At 40.2% G+C, this 16,774-nt stretch overlaps 2 protein-coding genes across 2 annotated transcripts; one reads left to right on the top strand and one right to left on the bottom strand.

The window, feature by feature from the left end:
* The first annotated feature begins 5,113 nt into the window (after nucleotides 1-5,113).
* On the top strand, nucleotides 5,114-6,028 carry LOC140945552 (QRFP-like peptide receptor). The gene has a single exon (XM_073394564.1). It carries the CDS (start codon nucleotides 5,114-5,116, stop codon nucleotides 6,026-6,028), a length of 915 nt encoding a protein of 304 aa, XP_073250665.1.
* Nucleotides 6,029-12,157: 6,129 nt separating this feature from the next.
* LOC140947081 (uncharacterized) lies at nucleotides 12,158-13,671 on the bottom strand. The gene has a single exon (XM_073396162.1). It carries the CDS (start codon nucleotides 13,609-13,611, stop codon nucleotides 12,190-12,192), a length of 1,422 nt encoding a protein of 473 aa, XP_073252263.1. The 5' UTR covers nucleotides 13,612-13,671; the 3' UTR covers nucleotides 12,158-12,189.
* Nucleotides 13,672-16,774: the final 3,103 nt, after the last annotated feature.

Genomic DNA, 16,774 nt, shown 5'->3' with positions numbered 1-16,774 from the left:
TTTCCAGCGGTAATAAAGTTAAAGTTAAGTATAATAGGGTTGAAAATTTTAATCTTGATTATGACTCAGTACTTGAAACAATTACAATTCTGGGAGTCTACTGTATTAAGACAAATAAATTAAACTCGGACATAAGAACAGCGGCCACGGTTGGACTGAAATAGCACTTTCCACTAAGAGCATTTAACTTTATGCCAAATGAATTATAAAATTAATGTTAGGCTCATGGTGAATAGTCGGAGCTGCTGAGTTGATCCGCGTCGCATTATGGGGTAACGACGCAATCGAAAAAATTTTAGCGCTCACGGCAAAAAAGAAAGCAACGAAGCACTCTATCCACCAAGAGTCACCCTGAGATGCTGAGATGCTGAGATGCTCAACGAGGCCTGTTTTTCGGATACTGATCTTGACACAAATAACATCACACTGACTGATCAGGGAGAAAATGGAACTACACCTAACACATTTACTGGTCCCGACCTACTAAATGCGGCAAGGCAGAAAAATGCCAAGGGCATGTTATTATGTCACCTAAATATAAACAGCATTCAGAACAAATTTGATGAGCTGAAAGATATTATTATCAATAATAAGGTGCAAATTATGGCTGTCAGTGAGACTAAAATTGATCGTTCATACCCAGACTCCCAGTTCCTAATACCAGGGTACTACTTGTACCGAAATGACCGAAAAAAGGGTGGAGGTGGTGTTCTCTTGTTTGTCTCATCTAAGATACTCTCCAAGAGAGTCACCTTTGACAGGTGTTATAAAACTATTGAGCCTTTGGCCTTGGAGATTGGCCTCAAATCGAGAAATGCCATTATACTGGTTATCTACAGACCGCCTAAGAAGCTTACTGGTAAATACAGACTTCTACTTGAGGAGGAATTAAGTCATATTGCCAACTGGGCTAGCCTTCAATATCCGACGGTTATAATAACAGGCGACCTAAACCTGAACAGGATGGAACCCAGCAGCCCTGAAGGAAAGCTTCTTCTTGATCTTGAGGTGGAACAGGGCCTCGAATGTATGGTAACTGAACCCACTCGAATACAAATGAGAGGCTCTCTTATCACTAAGAGCTTGATCGATGTTATTCTCACTAACCACCCGGAACTATTTGAGAATTGTGGGGTACATGATCCTGCGCTCAGTGACCACGGACTTATTTATGGATTCCTGAATGAGACGGTAAAACACCAGAAAGGCAAGATTGTAACATTTAAATCTCTAAAGGATTTTGATGTGGAGAAATACAAAGAAGATCTAATGTATGCTCCATGGCATGTTAGTGAAATTTTCAATTCATGTGACGACAAGGCAAATTTTATGGAAATGCTTCTGTCCAGTATTGTCAATACACATATGCCTACGAAGAAGATGCGGGTTAGGGCTCAGGATGTTCCATACATGACTAAAGAATGGAAAGGTGCCATAAGAGCTAAGAGGAGGGCAGCAAAAAAGTATCTCAAGGAACAAACCAGTGAGAACTGGGAAGCTAGGCGGATAACCAGAAACGAGGCCACCCGACTCCGGAGAAAGGCAATAAGGACATATTGGAAAGAGCAAGCCACTAAGCTTAAGTGCAAGCCGAGTGAGTTCTATAAGACATTTATGCCCTTTCTGACTGATAAGCACAAGGTCAACACAAATGAGCTCAGCCTAAGTATCAATGGGACCATCTGTAGAGACCAATGTGCGGTTTCTAATCACTTGTGTGAATATTTTGCTACTGTGGCTGATGGGATTGGAGACACCAGTGCGGTTGATGACAAAGTTCTCGCCACCCACCCTAGTGTCCAGAATATTACGCAGAAGATGACAGGATATCAAGGCTTCCAGTTTCAGAATCTTCAGAGTTTTGAAGTTGAAAAGGCGCTGCAAAACGTCAATGTAAGGAAGAGTACAGGCTGGGACGGCATCCCTCCCATGGCGCTCAAGCTTGGAGCTACTGAGCTAACAAATTCATTGACGTCACTATTTAATTCATGCATAACCCTCGGAGAGTGGCCCTTGGGATGGAAAAGGGGTGAATGGACACCCGTTTTTAAGAAGGAAGATCCCCATAAAATGGGAAACTACAGACCCATAACTGTACAAGTTACTGTAAACAAACTCTTTGAACAATTACTCAGCAAGCAACTCAGTTATGGTTTTAATAACAAACTGTGCGACAAACTAACAGCTTACAGGAAAAACAATAGCTGTGAGACAGCTCTCTTATCTTTGACTGAGAATTGGAAATTCGCTCTGGATGAGCATAACGTTGTGGGTGTTCTCTCCACGGACATGAGCAAAGCCTTCGATTCACTTTACCATCCACTTACACTTGCAAAACTTAAAGCTTATGGTGTTGAGGAAAGAAGTCATGCATGAGGAAAGAAGTCTGCGATTGATGGGCTCCTACTTCACAGACCGTTATAACAGGGTCAAGCTAGGATCTGTAGTGAGTGAGTGGCAGAGGGTGACCAGGGGATGCCCACAGGGTTCTGCATTTGGACCTCTCATCTGGAACATCTTCCAAAACGATTTGACTTATACTGTTGATGCGAACATGAATATGTATGCAGATGACCACCAGTTTTATGTCGTTCGCAGCACCCTCTCTGATGTGCATGATGATCTTGCTGTTTGCGCTGAGTCAGCATCTTCATGGTACAGAGCTAATTTACTAAAGGGAAATTTGGACAAGTACCAGACAATGGCACTTGGTTGCGGAAGGAAGTCTATGGACAGTATTATGATTGACAATCATGAAGTCAGATCCACTGAATGTCTCAAGCTATTAGGTGTCTGTATTGATAACAATCTTCGTTTTGATGAACATATAAGTAGTATCTCTAAGAAGAGCGCCCAGCGGGTAGGGGTTCTCATGAGGCTCAGGAACCTTATACCCACACAAACTAAGTTACAGTTATATAAGGCAGCTGTTCTCCCGTATTTAACCTACTGTCACCTTATATGGCATTTTTGCCGTGCTAGTGATTCTAGACGACTAGAGCGTATCCAGGAAAGAGCACTTAGGGCTATATATTGTGATAAACATTCGTCCTATGGTCAATTACTATCTATGGCTGGGATATCTACTCTACACAACCGGCGACTACAGGACATAGCTATTCTCATGTATAAAGTTAAAAACAACATGTGCCCAGCATACATTAGCACTCTCTTTGAACAGCCTGCAATTAAGTATGAACTGCGCAATCATGACTTCACTATACCCAGATTCAACACAGTCTCCTTTGGAAAGCACTCGCTCAGGTATATGGGCCCAAGGGTTTGGAGTTCTGTTCCTAGTAATGTGAAAAAAGCTTCCACGTTGTCCTCCTTCAAATATAACATCAGAAAAGTGGATCTTAGCATGCTATTAGATGACAATAACTGCTCTAACTGCTCTCTTTGCACTTCTTAATCTTTTATTTCTTTTTTTTTTTTTATAAGTAATGGATACATTTGTACATATTGTATATAGTTCTCTCGAATTTCTCACTTGCTTATACTGTACATAGTTTTTCTTAATTTTTAATTAATTTATTAATTGATTTATTTTTTAAAATTTATTTTAGTGTCCCCACTTAGTGGTTATATACCGCTATTACAGTTTGACACTTTAATAAAGGTATCATCATCATCATCATCATCACCCTGTCAATACTTCCTATAGGAGCATGAGGCAAACGTACTTCCTCAATTGAGATCTCTGCATCCGCAAGTACATTCACATTCAGTTTTTCTCATCATAGATGATGCAAACAGTCTGCTGACCGACTAACGTTTTCCCCTGTTTTGAGCGCACAGCATTAGTTATTGTCGGAACCTAAAAGTATATTAGTTTCCTTAGCCTGCGAACGCAGAAGTATTTTAAGCCGTCGCTTTTCTTCAGCCAATGAAGTTAATAACTGATGCTTGCCATGAAATATTAAAAAATGAGAAACTTAACTATTAAACAGTCAGCTTGCAAATGCTCCATCTTCAAAAGTATAACTTACATCGAACCTTAAAATCATAAAGCTGCGGGCCGGTGTTGTATTGCCCAACGCAAGACTGAATACATAATTTTCTAATAGTTTTAGTAACGCAATTGCGCTTACTCAGTCGGTTTATGGGTGGATTGTAGAGGCCGGTCGCGGTATAGATTCCGGCCGGTCGGGCAAGACCTATATAGCTACCTATAGTCTGAATCTTTTCGCAACTTAAGTTTGTCTGACGTTCTATCCGACTGCCTCACACGGATAGAACATCGGAAGATCGTCCACCGGGACCGAAAAGTCGATCTCTTCACATACGACGAACTTAAGTAAGAAATTAAAAATTTGTATGAAAATGTAAATTTAGCCTCGTTCGGGAGAAAATTTTTTACTGATCTGATTCAGTTCTCTCTCGGGTTCGACCCGTCCTTAGGTTCGACGTATGTCCCAACAGACGATCTTAACTTAATATATCTACTCAAATTAGACTTTGATTCGTCTCGTGAAACTGAATCGACGTTTGGCCCAGGCGTTAGAAATGAAAGCATGCACTGCCTTTAATTTGCTCTCCAAACAGATGAACCTTTTCGCGTAAATGTGAAAATAGTCCGTGCTTGACTTTAGTCGGTGGTACTTTTCTCTCTAATACATTCACACTGATATTAGTTTTAAAGAAAACACCGCGGAAACTCTTTTTTTTTGCAATGTTTTGCATTGAACCTGACTTTTAATTTCGCGAGAAAAGTCTTACTTTTTTATTGTCACTGACATAATTGTCTTGGCTAATTTGTAATTTTATACTTGCGAAAAACAGCTTTTGTGTTTACTCAGTAAGTCCAGTTATCTCTAAACTAAGATTTGAAGTCAGATAATTGGCAACACGATCAAATATAGGGCTCTTTCGAGTATTCACAGTCGCTTTGAATTCATTATCGGGCCTAGAGGACAAAAGCAATTTAAATTAAAGAAATCACTTGAACTTTTGTTCTCCGTAAAGTTGAACTTTAATATATCGAAAGAAGCTTATTGGCCAAAAAAGAAGAAACTGGCAGGTGAAATTTGTCAGTTCTTAGTGCTTCTACATTTTATCAAGCTGTTTGCGAAGCTAACAACAGATAGGAGAAAAATATAGCTAAACCAACATGGACCTTGATATTGAAAGATTTTCCTTTACTCTTTCTCTGACTTCTATTCCATTTTATATCATTGGATTCATTGGGAATGTGTTGGTCATCCGAATTGTACATAAAACGAGAGCAATGCACACGACAACAAATTACCTCTTGGCAAATCTGGCTGTTAGTGACTGTGTCACCATTTTCTTGGCTCCACTCTACTTCTATTCGCATTTGCTGAGCCACCAATCTAACGGTTTCGGAAACTTCACTTGCAAGTTTCTTGTTCTCACTTACATTTCAGTAGCGGCTACATCATTTACTCTAACTCTACTTGCCGTTGAAAGGTACCATGCTTTATTGAAACCATTTAGAACAGGGCTTCGTTTGAAGAAAGACAACGTTAAGAAGGCCATCATTATCATATGGGTCGCAAGTATTCTGCTCTGCTCTCCAGAATTTTTTATTCAAGAATGGAGCGAGACATTCTCCACCTGCGTTGGTGTGTGGAGCTTTCACATAAATCAAACAAGTAGAGTTTTAATGATTAGATTTTGCATATTCACTTCTTATATTCCGCTGGCAATATTTTTGTATTGCTACGGATCGTTGGTAAAAGGTTTATACTTTACCAACACGATATGTTCTGCAAATAGTACAGAAGAAGATAGATCTAACAAGAAGAAACTTGTTGTTACATTCATGATGGCAACCGCTGGTTTTGTTATTTGTTATTTGCCGATTCAACTCTTTTACACATTCGTGGCGTTAGGAGGCGATAAGCACATCAGTTTCAAGTTACACAGCACCCTTTCTGCTCTAGTTACCTTTATTTTCGACTGTAGTTTATGTTTCAATCCTATATTATATGCTTTTCGCAGTACAAGCTTTAGGGATGGTTTTAAACGCATTATACTTTGTCGCAGAACAACTTCAGAGTGAGAAATGTGAAGTTACATTATATATCCATTCATGTCTCCTCCTCGGGTTTCTTAAAAACACTGACAATAAAACACCCCTTCTGTCAACATCCGAGCTTTTTTTGTTTGCTAGAGGGCTTCCCGGGTGGGGAGGAGAGGGGGCGTTGCTTCCTATAGTCGTAGGCTAGCTAATGGGTATGTGCCGCTGGAGGGGTCGCATTTTCATGACTGGATTGATTATTTTGAGGTTGCATTTTTATGAGAGTCATTAGAATGGGGTCGCACAGTTTCAGGATTTTGGGGCTCCAAAAATTCAGGTATTTAGGGATTTAAAATAGAAAGATTTACGCCACATTAAGTTTAACAAATGTGTCAGTTCATTTCAGGATGACCAAGTTTAAAGGCTTTATAAGGTGGATGTATAAACAGAAAGTGACAAAGTTTGGGGTCTATAATGTGGCCACAGAATAGACTATTTAACAATTATTCCCCCAGCCCGAATGGGGTCTGAGTCAATAGCGCATGAGGCCGAAGGCCGAATGGGCTGGAGGTGGGTATTGACTCAGAGGCCATGAGGGCGAGAGGAACAATTGTTTTTGTGAAATCCAACTAGTTGGTCAAAAATATCGAGAATAAAAAATTTTTAGCTAGTTGGGAAGACTTTAATCCTTTTTTGTCGCCAAAAAGCCCGCGCTTTTCGCTACTAGTGGGCTATAGCATATAGTCTAGTAGTAGCTCAACCAATCAGAACGCAGCATGCCACTACTTAGATTTTACTAAAACGGGGCAGAGGCCAGCGGCACATTTCATTCAAAAATTAACCCAAGTGACCACCTCGGGGAACGCTTTAAGTGTGGAAACGAAGAAAAACCGCGACTGTGCTCTCAGATTAACATGGCCAAGTTAATAGCTGGTTTTATTCAAAACTGCAAAATCATCTTATCAATGTTAAAATATGAAAAAAAAAAATGCTAAAATATAGGTATTTAAAGGTTTAGCATAGGTCAGGTCCAGAAAAAAATACAACCAAACTACAAAATAGTACCGAAGGCAAATAACGTAGGCGGAAGATTGAGGGCGAGGCGGATCGATTCCTCGTTCAAATTAGCCTGTGCCAGGCTCTCAGAAGGTATAGTGGAGATGTATTAAACGAGCTAAGTAATTTTACTGCGAGTGGTCGGCTTATCGCAGGAAATCGTGATTATTGCTAAAAAGTAATTTTACTTTCCGTCTTGTGATTGTCATACGATCGTAAACCATTGTGCCTTCGGCGGATCGTGATTTACAAAGTTTTCTTGTGTTCTTCCAACATCCCGCGTGGGTTATCACGCCGGTAAACTCATAGAAAGTGTGGTTTACTGCTTAAATGAGAGACGTGTGATACGAATTCACTCTACTATATATCGGTCTCGTGTTAATAATCCCCATAGTACACGGACCCGTACCGCGTTCCCCTGAATCGGGCACATTACCCGCCTTAATTGAAAACAGGAGACTGGCCAAACCACAACTGACAAGCCCGACAATCAAACTAACGAGAAAAAAAAGAGATAATTAGAGAGCCAGAGAGGAAGCAGTAAAGCGAAAAAATCAATGATTGCACGCCTAGTTTTACTATTGGATTCTTTGGACGTAGTTAAACTGACAAAATCTGGTGGAGCGATAAAGACTTGTGGATAGTTAACGTTTCCAAAAATCCAACTAGATGCCGTCATATCTAAATCAGTCAGTAGCAGTTATAGACTGGATAGACTGGGTTTTATTAGGTCACTTTGCAGAATAAACTGAATTGTTAACTTTACAAATCTAAAAATATCCGTTAAGCTAAAATGTGATACATTACTAATCACGACATTGTAATTAAAAAAAGAGCTTAAAATGTAAACTGTAAGTCACAAATATATTACCATAGAGCTGCTTTTGTTGACAGAAGTGTCCGCTTGTTTTAATTTTGTGTGGGTTGAAAACCCTGTGTCTCCTTTAATTGTAAGTTTGCCTGCTACACTTTCGGTAGCAAACCCTGAATCTTATTGGATGGGTTGTTAACGACTGATTGAAAAAGCTGATTGGTTATTTGTTCTTGATAGACTCTCATGCAGTCGATACTAGAAAAAATACTAAAGTTTCGTTGTAAGAAATCCCAGGGAAGATACACAAGAGGATTCTCTTTTGGACACCCTCAATAATTACAGGGACTTGGGTAACGCAGAGTGAAAAACTGGGCATGCATAAATACACGCGCAATAGTACACTACGAGATCGTCACAAGGAACCTGCGCACGTTTTAGTTGGACAAGAAAGTAGTGATTTCGAAATGCTTTCTCAGTTACGAGTTCCTCAATGTGGTTGTTCTTCCAAATTAAGTTAGAATTGATCATAACGCCAAGTAGCTTTTGCGCACTGAACTGATTCGATAGAATTTCCGTCAATGAATGTTATGGCTTCGGTGTTTTATAGAATAGTCAGGATAAATTATTACTAATTTTTACTATTATTACTATTATTATTATTATTATTGTTGTTGTTGTTGTTGTTATTTGCGTTGCTGTTGTTGTTGCCATTGTTGTTATTGACATATGATAACGGCTTTACTTGCAGAATGCATTTAAATAAGTCTCTTATAGCTTTGCGCATCTTTTTAGAACGGCCAAAGTTTAACAGTGGATTTAAAGCTCCATTTAACTGGATAAAAATGATGTAATATATAAGGTCGAAATGGCAAAAAATTCTTGAATCCTTTTACGAACAAAAGCATTGGGAAAAGAAGCGCTGGAAAGTAGGTCAATAGCAAAATCAGAAGGACCCAAGCAACTGTGTTAGTTAATCTTTTTTCCTTCTTGAAAAGGGAATCGTTCGGATTTTGTACTTCAATAGGTTTTCGGGTATAAATGCTAAGATAACAGAATATTATGAAAATTACACAAAAAGCAAAATGAACTAGAGTTAACGTTTGTGCCAAAGGATGATCACTCGCCGTTTCTGGGAACGGAGTCATCTTTCTACCGACGCTCAAAAATAAATAAATAGACACTCGAATTTTCAAGCCGTACTTCAACACTCAACGAGGACGACTCGATTTTCAACTCCAGGACTCGACGAGGACTCGATGACTCTGCGAGGATGACTCGATGAGGCACCATAACTACACGAGGATGACTCGCTGAGCGGTTGACTCGACGACGATGACTCGACGAGGATGACTCGGTGAAGTTGATTCGACGAGGACGACTCAACCAGACGATGACTCCACGAGGCAATATGTGTCGACCAAGACTACTCGATAAGTCACGGCAAGGGATACTTGAAGACAATTGAAAGGGACATTTGTTGTGCGATATTTCTTCTTTTTTTTTATCATTATTTTAAATGTTAAATCTTTATTGAAATTATGGTCATTTACCCAATTTTTATTCGGTTGTTCTATTTCACTCATCAATCCGTTTTTCTGAATACTAAAGTTTCATTTCATTTTCATCTACATAATTATTATATGTATAAGTTAGTCAGCCTTTTGACTTTTTATAGTTCAGGAATAGACATTACTAACGGTATTTGCGGGCTCATAAGCGCGTTAACACGTTGGATCAGCCTGTAAACCCAACATTATTTTTTCTCGTTTCTAAGAAATATGTTCTAGCGTTTCCAATGCACACGTTGCAGAGGGTTACCTATTTTCTGGCAGTAGCAGGAATAGTTGTAAGAAGTACAAGATTGGGAAGATTATCATTCAGGAAATACCTGCATGCAAGAATCTAGTGGTTTACGAACTTTCTGGCGGAAATTTTTTCATCCTAATATTCACAAATATACTGAATATATAAGAACCTTTTTAGCCCCCAAAACGGAAGAAATCAAGCAGGTTCTTAAAAAAGGAGTTTGAAGGTTGCAAATTGATAAGACAAGAAAATACTGTACCAAGTGTACCACGGTGACTCTTGTAATTCCAGAACAAAAACAGGGTTATAAAAACTACAGATTGTCTTCATGGACCTTGCCGAAAGGCACCAGACTCAAGTTCCTTTGTAGACTTCAAAAATGTAGGTTCTTACACGCAGATTTGTACTGTAACCGATATGATTTTCTATCAAAGCTTATAAATTTTTTAAAATAGTATTGAAAAATCCGCAAACGATAATAATAAGTGTAATTATTGTAACAAGGCTGTGCTCTAGTTTATATTGGAGTGAAACCCAGAGCTCTGAACCTGTGAAATCCAGAGTGATTTCGTCATTGCTCAAGAGCAAAAAGAGGGTGCCAGGGGCTTTTGGGTACTGCTAGAGCACAGCCCTGAATATTTATATAATATGAAAAGAAACTACTCAACTTCCTCAATTTTTTTTTTTTATTATTTACATTTGTTTCTTCTTTTTTTTTTGTTTTGACAAATTATCCTTAATACTTTAACGACTACCCTGGGAGCAATTTTGAGGCAAGACTGACATTCCAACACTAACCATATCAGATAGGTTCACATGGAGTATTAGTCATGAATAATATTTAATATAGAAGGGGCGAGATGAGAGTAATTTATGGTGGGAGAGTTAGTTGAAATGCCGAGGGGGAGGTGGCAGGGGGTAGACAGAGGATTTACAGTAACAAAAGCTAATTTTCATTTTTTTTATGTTTTATGTTCTGCTGGCCTCTGCTTTGCTCCTGCTCTGTTGTGTTCTGATCTGTAAGAGAAAAAAAGAGACACGTAGTTGCTTGTTGTGTTATGTTCTTTGCTATATTACAACCACAACTTTTTTTTTCTGAAGTATTCATGTAGCTCAAGCAATCCCCCTCCCTCTTTTACACTTCTTGTTCACTTTCCGCAGAACCTTTACTTACATGAGAGGAGAACAGGGAGTGACTTCTATACTTTTTGTGGGTCAATACTACCCCTCTTTTCAGCTTTTTCAACGATAAATTTACAATTGTATTAAATGAATGTGTCCCCTGTGTTAAATAATTTTACCATTAATTTTACTGATGACTCGAGTATATTTTTCCATGGCTATTGAAGCTTCAATTGCTCATGTCTTGAGTGACAAGTTTGAAGGCCATCAATTCTGAATTATATTTGACTGCTTGTTTTCTTCTTCTTCTTTTTTTTTTTAACTTCCACCTATGTTGAGAGTCATTTCACTTCTTGGAAGTTCCCTACACTTGCTATATGTCTAATTATCTATAACACGCTGTGAAGTGAAAACTGACTTTTCAACGCACCTTTAGACGTTACTTTGAAAATTCAACTCCTTGATTGCTTCTTGCACACACCTGAAATGAAGAAAAAAAAAAGGTGGAAGTATGTCTTTCTAGAAAGACATACTCCCACCACCACAACAAGTGCTCATGGAAAGAATCCTACGCAAGGTTTTTTATTTCTCTAAATTTGCTTTTCTGTGTGAAACTTTCTTTTTTATTATACCCATTTCAATTAATTTGTTCCTCCTATAGTCTCTCTTAGCAAATGGTCCAGTTTGCATTTTTGGAAGAACACGATCAGTATCCTCAGCGAGTCAAGGCCCAGAATCCTCAGCGAGCCAAAGACCAGAATCCTGAGCGAGTCAGAATCCAGAATCCTCAGCGAGTCAAAGCCCAGTTCCAAAAAACCAGACTCATTCTCAGCGAGCCATCCAGATTCATTCTCGCCCCATGTAAGGTAATCCAAGAGAGTCTTGGATTCCGGATTCCATGCCTGTGGATTCCGGATTCCATGCCTGTGGATTCCGGATTCCACATCCGTGGATTCCGGATTCCATAAGTGGCTTTTCCAGATTTCAAAATTCTATTTTCTGGTTTTCAACGTTTCCTTTGTACTTTGTTTTCACCAAAAAAGCTTGTTCTTTTTTTACCCGAAGTGTACATTGTCTTATGTAAAATATAAGTATAAAATATAATTCTTGGCCTTACCCGACAGGATTATGAATATAGGAGCGGTTTCTGAAGTCCACTGAGTCCACATCGTTGAAGAAATACTAACGAGGAAGGGCTATTCTTATTTTGATAATAACAACGGCGTCAACAATAACAAAAGAGGTACACATTGCCAAAATCAGTGCTTTTCAGGTTCAAACATAATTCGTCTCCGATTTGTTTAATTGCCACACAGAAATGTAAAACTTCAGTTACAGCTTACCAATAAATAGCGTTAAGATAGTCCAATTACTATACTACAAGCTACGCAGGCAACGGAAACGTTTATCTCAGAATAAACCGTGTCGTTCTCCGTCCTGATAAACTAACTCCCGGCAGTCTTATCGGGAGGGATACTTCTCCCTCATCCTCTGCAGTTGGTGGTGCAGTTTCATTCTCATTGTCATCATCGTCACCGTAGTCCCCATTAGCAATTCGACAGAGCCTGTTATCCTCCTCTGTTGTTAAAATGATGTCTGATCCATCGGAAGAAAAGTCGAGTACTCGGGTTAGAATGCACTTGGGGGAATTCCCATTACAGACATCACCGGAGGTGTATGTTAGTGAATCACTTGTTTGGTTTAGCCACTTTAGGGATACTCTTTGCTGCACAAAATTTCCACCATTCACTTCTATTTGTACATCCTCCAGAAGAACTGCTAACCAGAAGGGTGAGATCTCTCTTCTACGGTTGTGTCTTACTGCCAATATGTCGTCTTTCTGGTAAATGGTTTGCACCCGTACAGCCGTACTCCGCAGTGCCACATTAGCATCCACAACTTGGCAGGCTGTTGTTACGTCTTCGCTTTCCTCTAATGAGGCTGTGATGGTAGTGGGACACATACTAAGGGCATAAGGAAGGGTGCCAGTTAGCTCTTTCGTTTTTGAGCGGACATTTTCCCGTCTTACGCCTCTTCCATACTCCTTAGCAAATTCTCGCATCACAGTTTCTCGCCTTGTGTCTTCTTCTTTGCTACCTGTTCCTTCAGTGATTGCTGACAGCTTGTTTGGTCGCGTCTTGATGTTTGGGGGTTCACCTTTGATAATTTTCTCCGGATAATAAAAATTGGGCCCAGTGAAATATGAGAAATCCTTCTGGTAAATGCGCAGCATATCGTCTTCCACGCAGCGCGCTCTTCTGTAAGCGTAGTTAGCCACTGTAGGCATGTCGTGGTCTGCTCGCATTCCTTTGAAATAGCATTCCACGCCCAAAGTTGTCATACTTTCGAAACAGATCCTGTCCAGAAGGTGACTATGCCCAATCTCCGTTAGCGTGTTGGTAAGGCTGGTCAGCGATTCTAGCACTATGAGGAAGGACTGTCGGGTGCATCGAGGTATGGTCATGTCGGGACCGTTGGTATTTCGCTTGCCCGTCCTCTCCAGGGCTTCCTGTTCGTGGTTAGAGAGAAATGCAACCAACTCCTCGACAGATTTCTCATGATCTTCCAATGTACGTGGTAGGTCTTCTTCATTGGCTTTCTTGTCGAGTCGGAACACGTTTGCATATTGGGCCATCTTACTTTGCAGGGGGATCAGTCCCTTTGCTGACGTCAACATTCTTATTGCTACGTTACCGGTATCGCATACGAAAACAGTGTTTCGATATACGCATAAAGCAGTAGGCTTGTTCCATCGACTTTGGACACCATCACGATGGCCTGCAGTTTCTCCACACACTTTTGTTAGGGTTTCTTTACCCCCAAGCATCTCTTCTTCCTTCAAACTGAACAGTGCGTGTTCTTTGCTGGAGGACAAGAACACGGTTCCACCATCTATCACTGCAATACCCATGCGGCCTGGAATATTCGAAATTGTTCTCAGTTTCAATCGTCCTCTCACTTGACAAAGATGAATACATGAACCATTCCCGTCTCCAACTAACAAGTATTGCTCGTCACGTGTTAAGGCTAATGAAGTTAATAAACTAGATCGATCAAAACAAAACAATTCATTTAACTGGCCGACGCAGTTAGTTTCCTCATCGTCTACAACACCAGAAATTGAAAAAATCATGCCAAGACCATCGTCTGACACAAACAGTTTAACGCTACCCTTTGCAGACGCACATATGGCAAATGGTGACACCAGATCCGGTACATTACCTTCAGAAATAAGGGAAAGATCGTGTACATGGACTTTACGGATACGTCTACCGGCGCAATCTTCTTCCTCACTTTGGCTTTCTTCGGCGCTCCCTTGTACAATCTGGGAAGCGTGACAGAGAAGCGTTCGCAAATTGACTGCTCTAACTCTTCCGTTTCCTTGGTCACAAACGTACAGCTTCCCGCTCTCTTTCACCGCAATACCAGCTGGGTTTCTAAATCTGGCCTTGTTGCCATATCCATTAGTGTGCCCGGGCTCACCACCACCGGCGATTAATGTGACATTTGCTGGACAGTGCATGTCAACCATGAAGACTGCATGGAGACGTTTATCGGTAATAAACAGCCTGCTATGCTTTGGGGAGAATGCCAATCCTACCGGGTAGCTTAAAAGAGAGGCCCCGTTCTTTTTCCAGTGCTTGAATTCCAGTTCTGGAACTAATGTTGTGCTCACTCTTTCATCTGGAATGGAATCTTGAATCGCTTTCCGGTGAATCTCCACTGCTGTTTCTACATCCATCCGATCTTTGTTTCGAACTGCTTTCAATGAAACTGATTTCTTGATGTCTTCGTATTCTCTACGTAGCACCAAAAGCAGCCTTACATTCACTAGGTATCCATCAATGTCAATCCAATGCCAAAACTCTGCAGAACGTACTGACTTGATGTTGTGTGGGCAGTCAGAAATAGGGACTTGGTAGGGGTACTTCGCCCTGTCTGCTAGCATGGAATTCATAAAGCTCTTTTGCTTGGGATCGCAGTCAGTGGCCCAAACCAATAGGAACAGTCTTGTGCATACTTTATCTTCTCTCATGCACAAACTACAAGGGCGAAGAAGACCTTTTCAAGCAATTTCCGGAGCTCTACGGTGAAGTAAATTCGATAATTTACTTTGGATTCACTTTGGTATGTTCGTTTCATTGATCAAATGCTCTATTTAATTAGCATGTCTGTAAATGGTATGGAAACGCTGTCACCTTCGAATATAATTTTGATCACAGAAACGCTTCAGTAAGTGTTCGCACAACCACCGCTTTTTGAGCAGAAAACACGAATAGAACAAACAACGACAACTCCACAGACCTTGAACTTTTCTTTTCTTTCTCCGCTTTTCTCTCTTTCTTTCTTGGACTCCTGTACATAAATTTGCAAGATAGTTAGCTCATAATTCTGAACATGATAGAAACAGACAGATATAGCTGCTCGAAGTTTTAGATTACTGTTTCACACATTCTGATCTATTCAAAACCACGCCGCCAAAACATTTCCATCACAAAGTCACAAACACCGAATTTATAGACGTACGTACCTTTCCGACTCATGCTTTTTCTTGTGCTTCCCCATGCTGACAAAGATTGATAACGATCGATTGAGAAAAAAATTCAAAGTGATCTCTCGAGATGTCTGATTTCGACTGATTGAATCTGGACTGAATGAGAGACACCACGTCGACACCACGTGCAGCATGTCATTCTTTGAGTGACACTGATGACATGTGCCTGAAAGAAGCCAGTAACTGCAACCACCACGACTACTGATACTACGGCCAAGAATAAGGATACTTTATATTATTATTCTTTTGACGTTACCTGAAATCCAAAAGTTAGTTCCAATTGCGCCCAAACAGGAAAAGAATGTAAACCTCCGACTCCAAAAGCGCAACGGGGAAAAAGGTCGATAAGGGTGTCTTATAAAGAGCGATAATATACAGTAATATGAATCACTCCCTGGGATTCTGTCACGTCATTATAATGTGACCATTGTTTCAAATTGATACCCGATATGTCACAATGACAAGGGATGTTCCTGCGAGTGAAACACGCGTGAACATGCCATGAGATTTTCACGCAACAGTCGCTAAAGGAAAAGAAGAGGCCCTGGAACCATCACAACAGAGTGGATTCCAGCAACCTGGATTCTGGATTACTATGCTTGGATTCCGGATTCCATTAGCTGGATTCCGGATTCCAAAGCCGTGGATTCCGGATTCCAAAGCCGTGGATTCCGGATTCCACAGACCAAAATTACCTGGATTCCGGATTCCGGATTACCTTACATGGGGCGATCATTCTCAGCGAGTCAACTAGACTTATCCTCAGCGAGCCATCCAAACCTATTCTCAGCGAGCCAACCAATCATGTTCTTGTCCAGTCAAGACCCAGAATCCTCAGCGAGTCAAGGCTTAGAATCCTCAGCAAGTCAAGACCCAGAATCCTCAGCGAGTCAAGACCCTGAATCCTCAGCGAGTCAAAGCCAGGCTTATTCTCAGCGAGTCATCAGGACCTATTCTCAGCGAGCCATCTGAACCTATTCTCAGTGAGCCATCCAAACCCATTCTCAGCGAGTCATCATGAGCTATCACTGCCTGCCAATCAGACCTTTTTCTAACCAATTGTCTTTTTTTTTCATTATTTTTTCTAACAGAGTATCTTTTCGTATACAAAAAGATGAACAAAGTCCTCTTACATAAAAAAAAAACATGCAATGAGAAGAGAGGTGCAAAAAAGCCTTTTTGTTGATTATCGATTGATTGTTCCTTTTTTGATAGTATTTTCCTACATAGTCATCAATAATCGGATTCATACATATTTCACGATCTTACGTGTGCATGTAACCTAGCAGAAATAAGACAGTCAGTTTAGGCGTTTAAACTGTCTTATTTTGTTGTAATTAACCCTTTAGTTCAAACTCAGGTTCTACTGTATCAGCTGCTTAATTTATTTAGAATTTATTCGAAAGTACATTAGATAATAAGTGATGCAGAGAAG

The sequence above is a fragment of the Porites lutea genome, chromosome 8 (genome assembly GCF_958299795.1).
Source record: "Porites lutea chromosome 8, jaPorLute2.1, whole genome shotgun sequence".
NCBI classification, from domain to species: domain Eukaryota; kingdom Metazoa; phylum Cnidaria; class Anthozoa; order Scleractinia; family Poritidae; genus Porites; species Porites lutea.
This window is presented reverse-complemented; position numbering and strand designations above follow the sequence as displayed.

Bases quoted from the DNA above. Each gene is read 5' to 3' on its own strand.
- LOC140945552 (XM_073394564.1), top strand. From the start codon at position 5,114: ATGGACCTTGATATTGAAAGATTTTCCTTTACTCTTTCTCTGACTTCT.
- LOC140947081 (XM_073396162.1), bottom strand. From the start codon at position 13,611: ATGCTTGGGGGTAAAGAAACCCTAACAAAAGTGTGTGGAGAAACTGCA.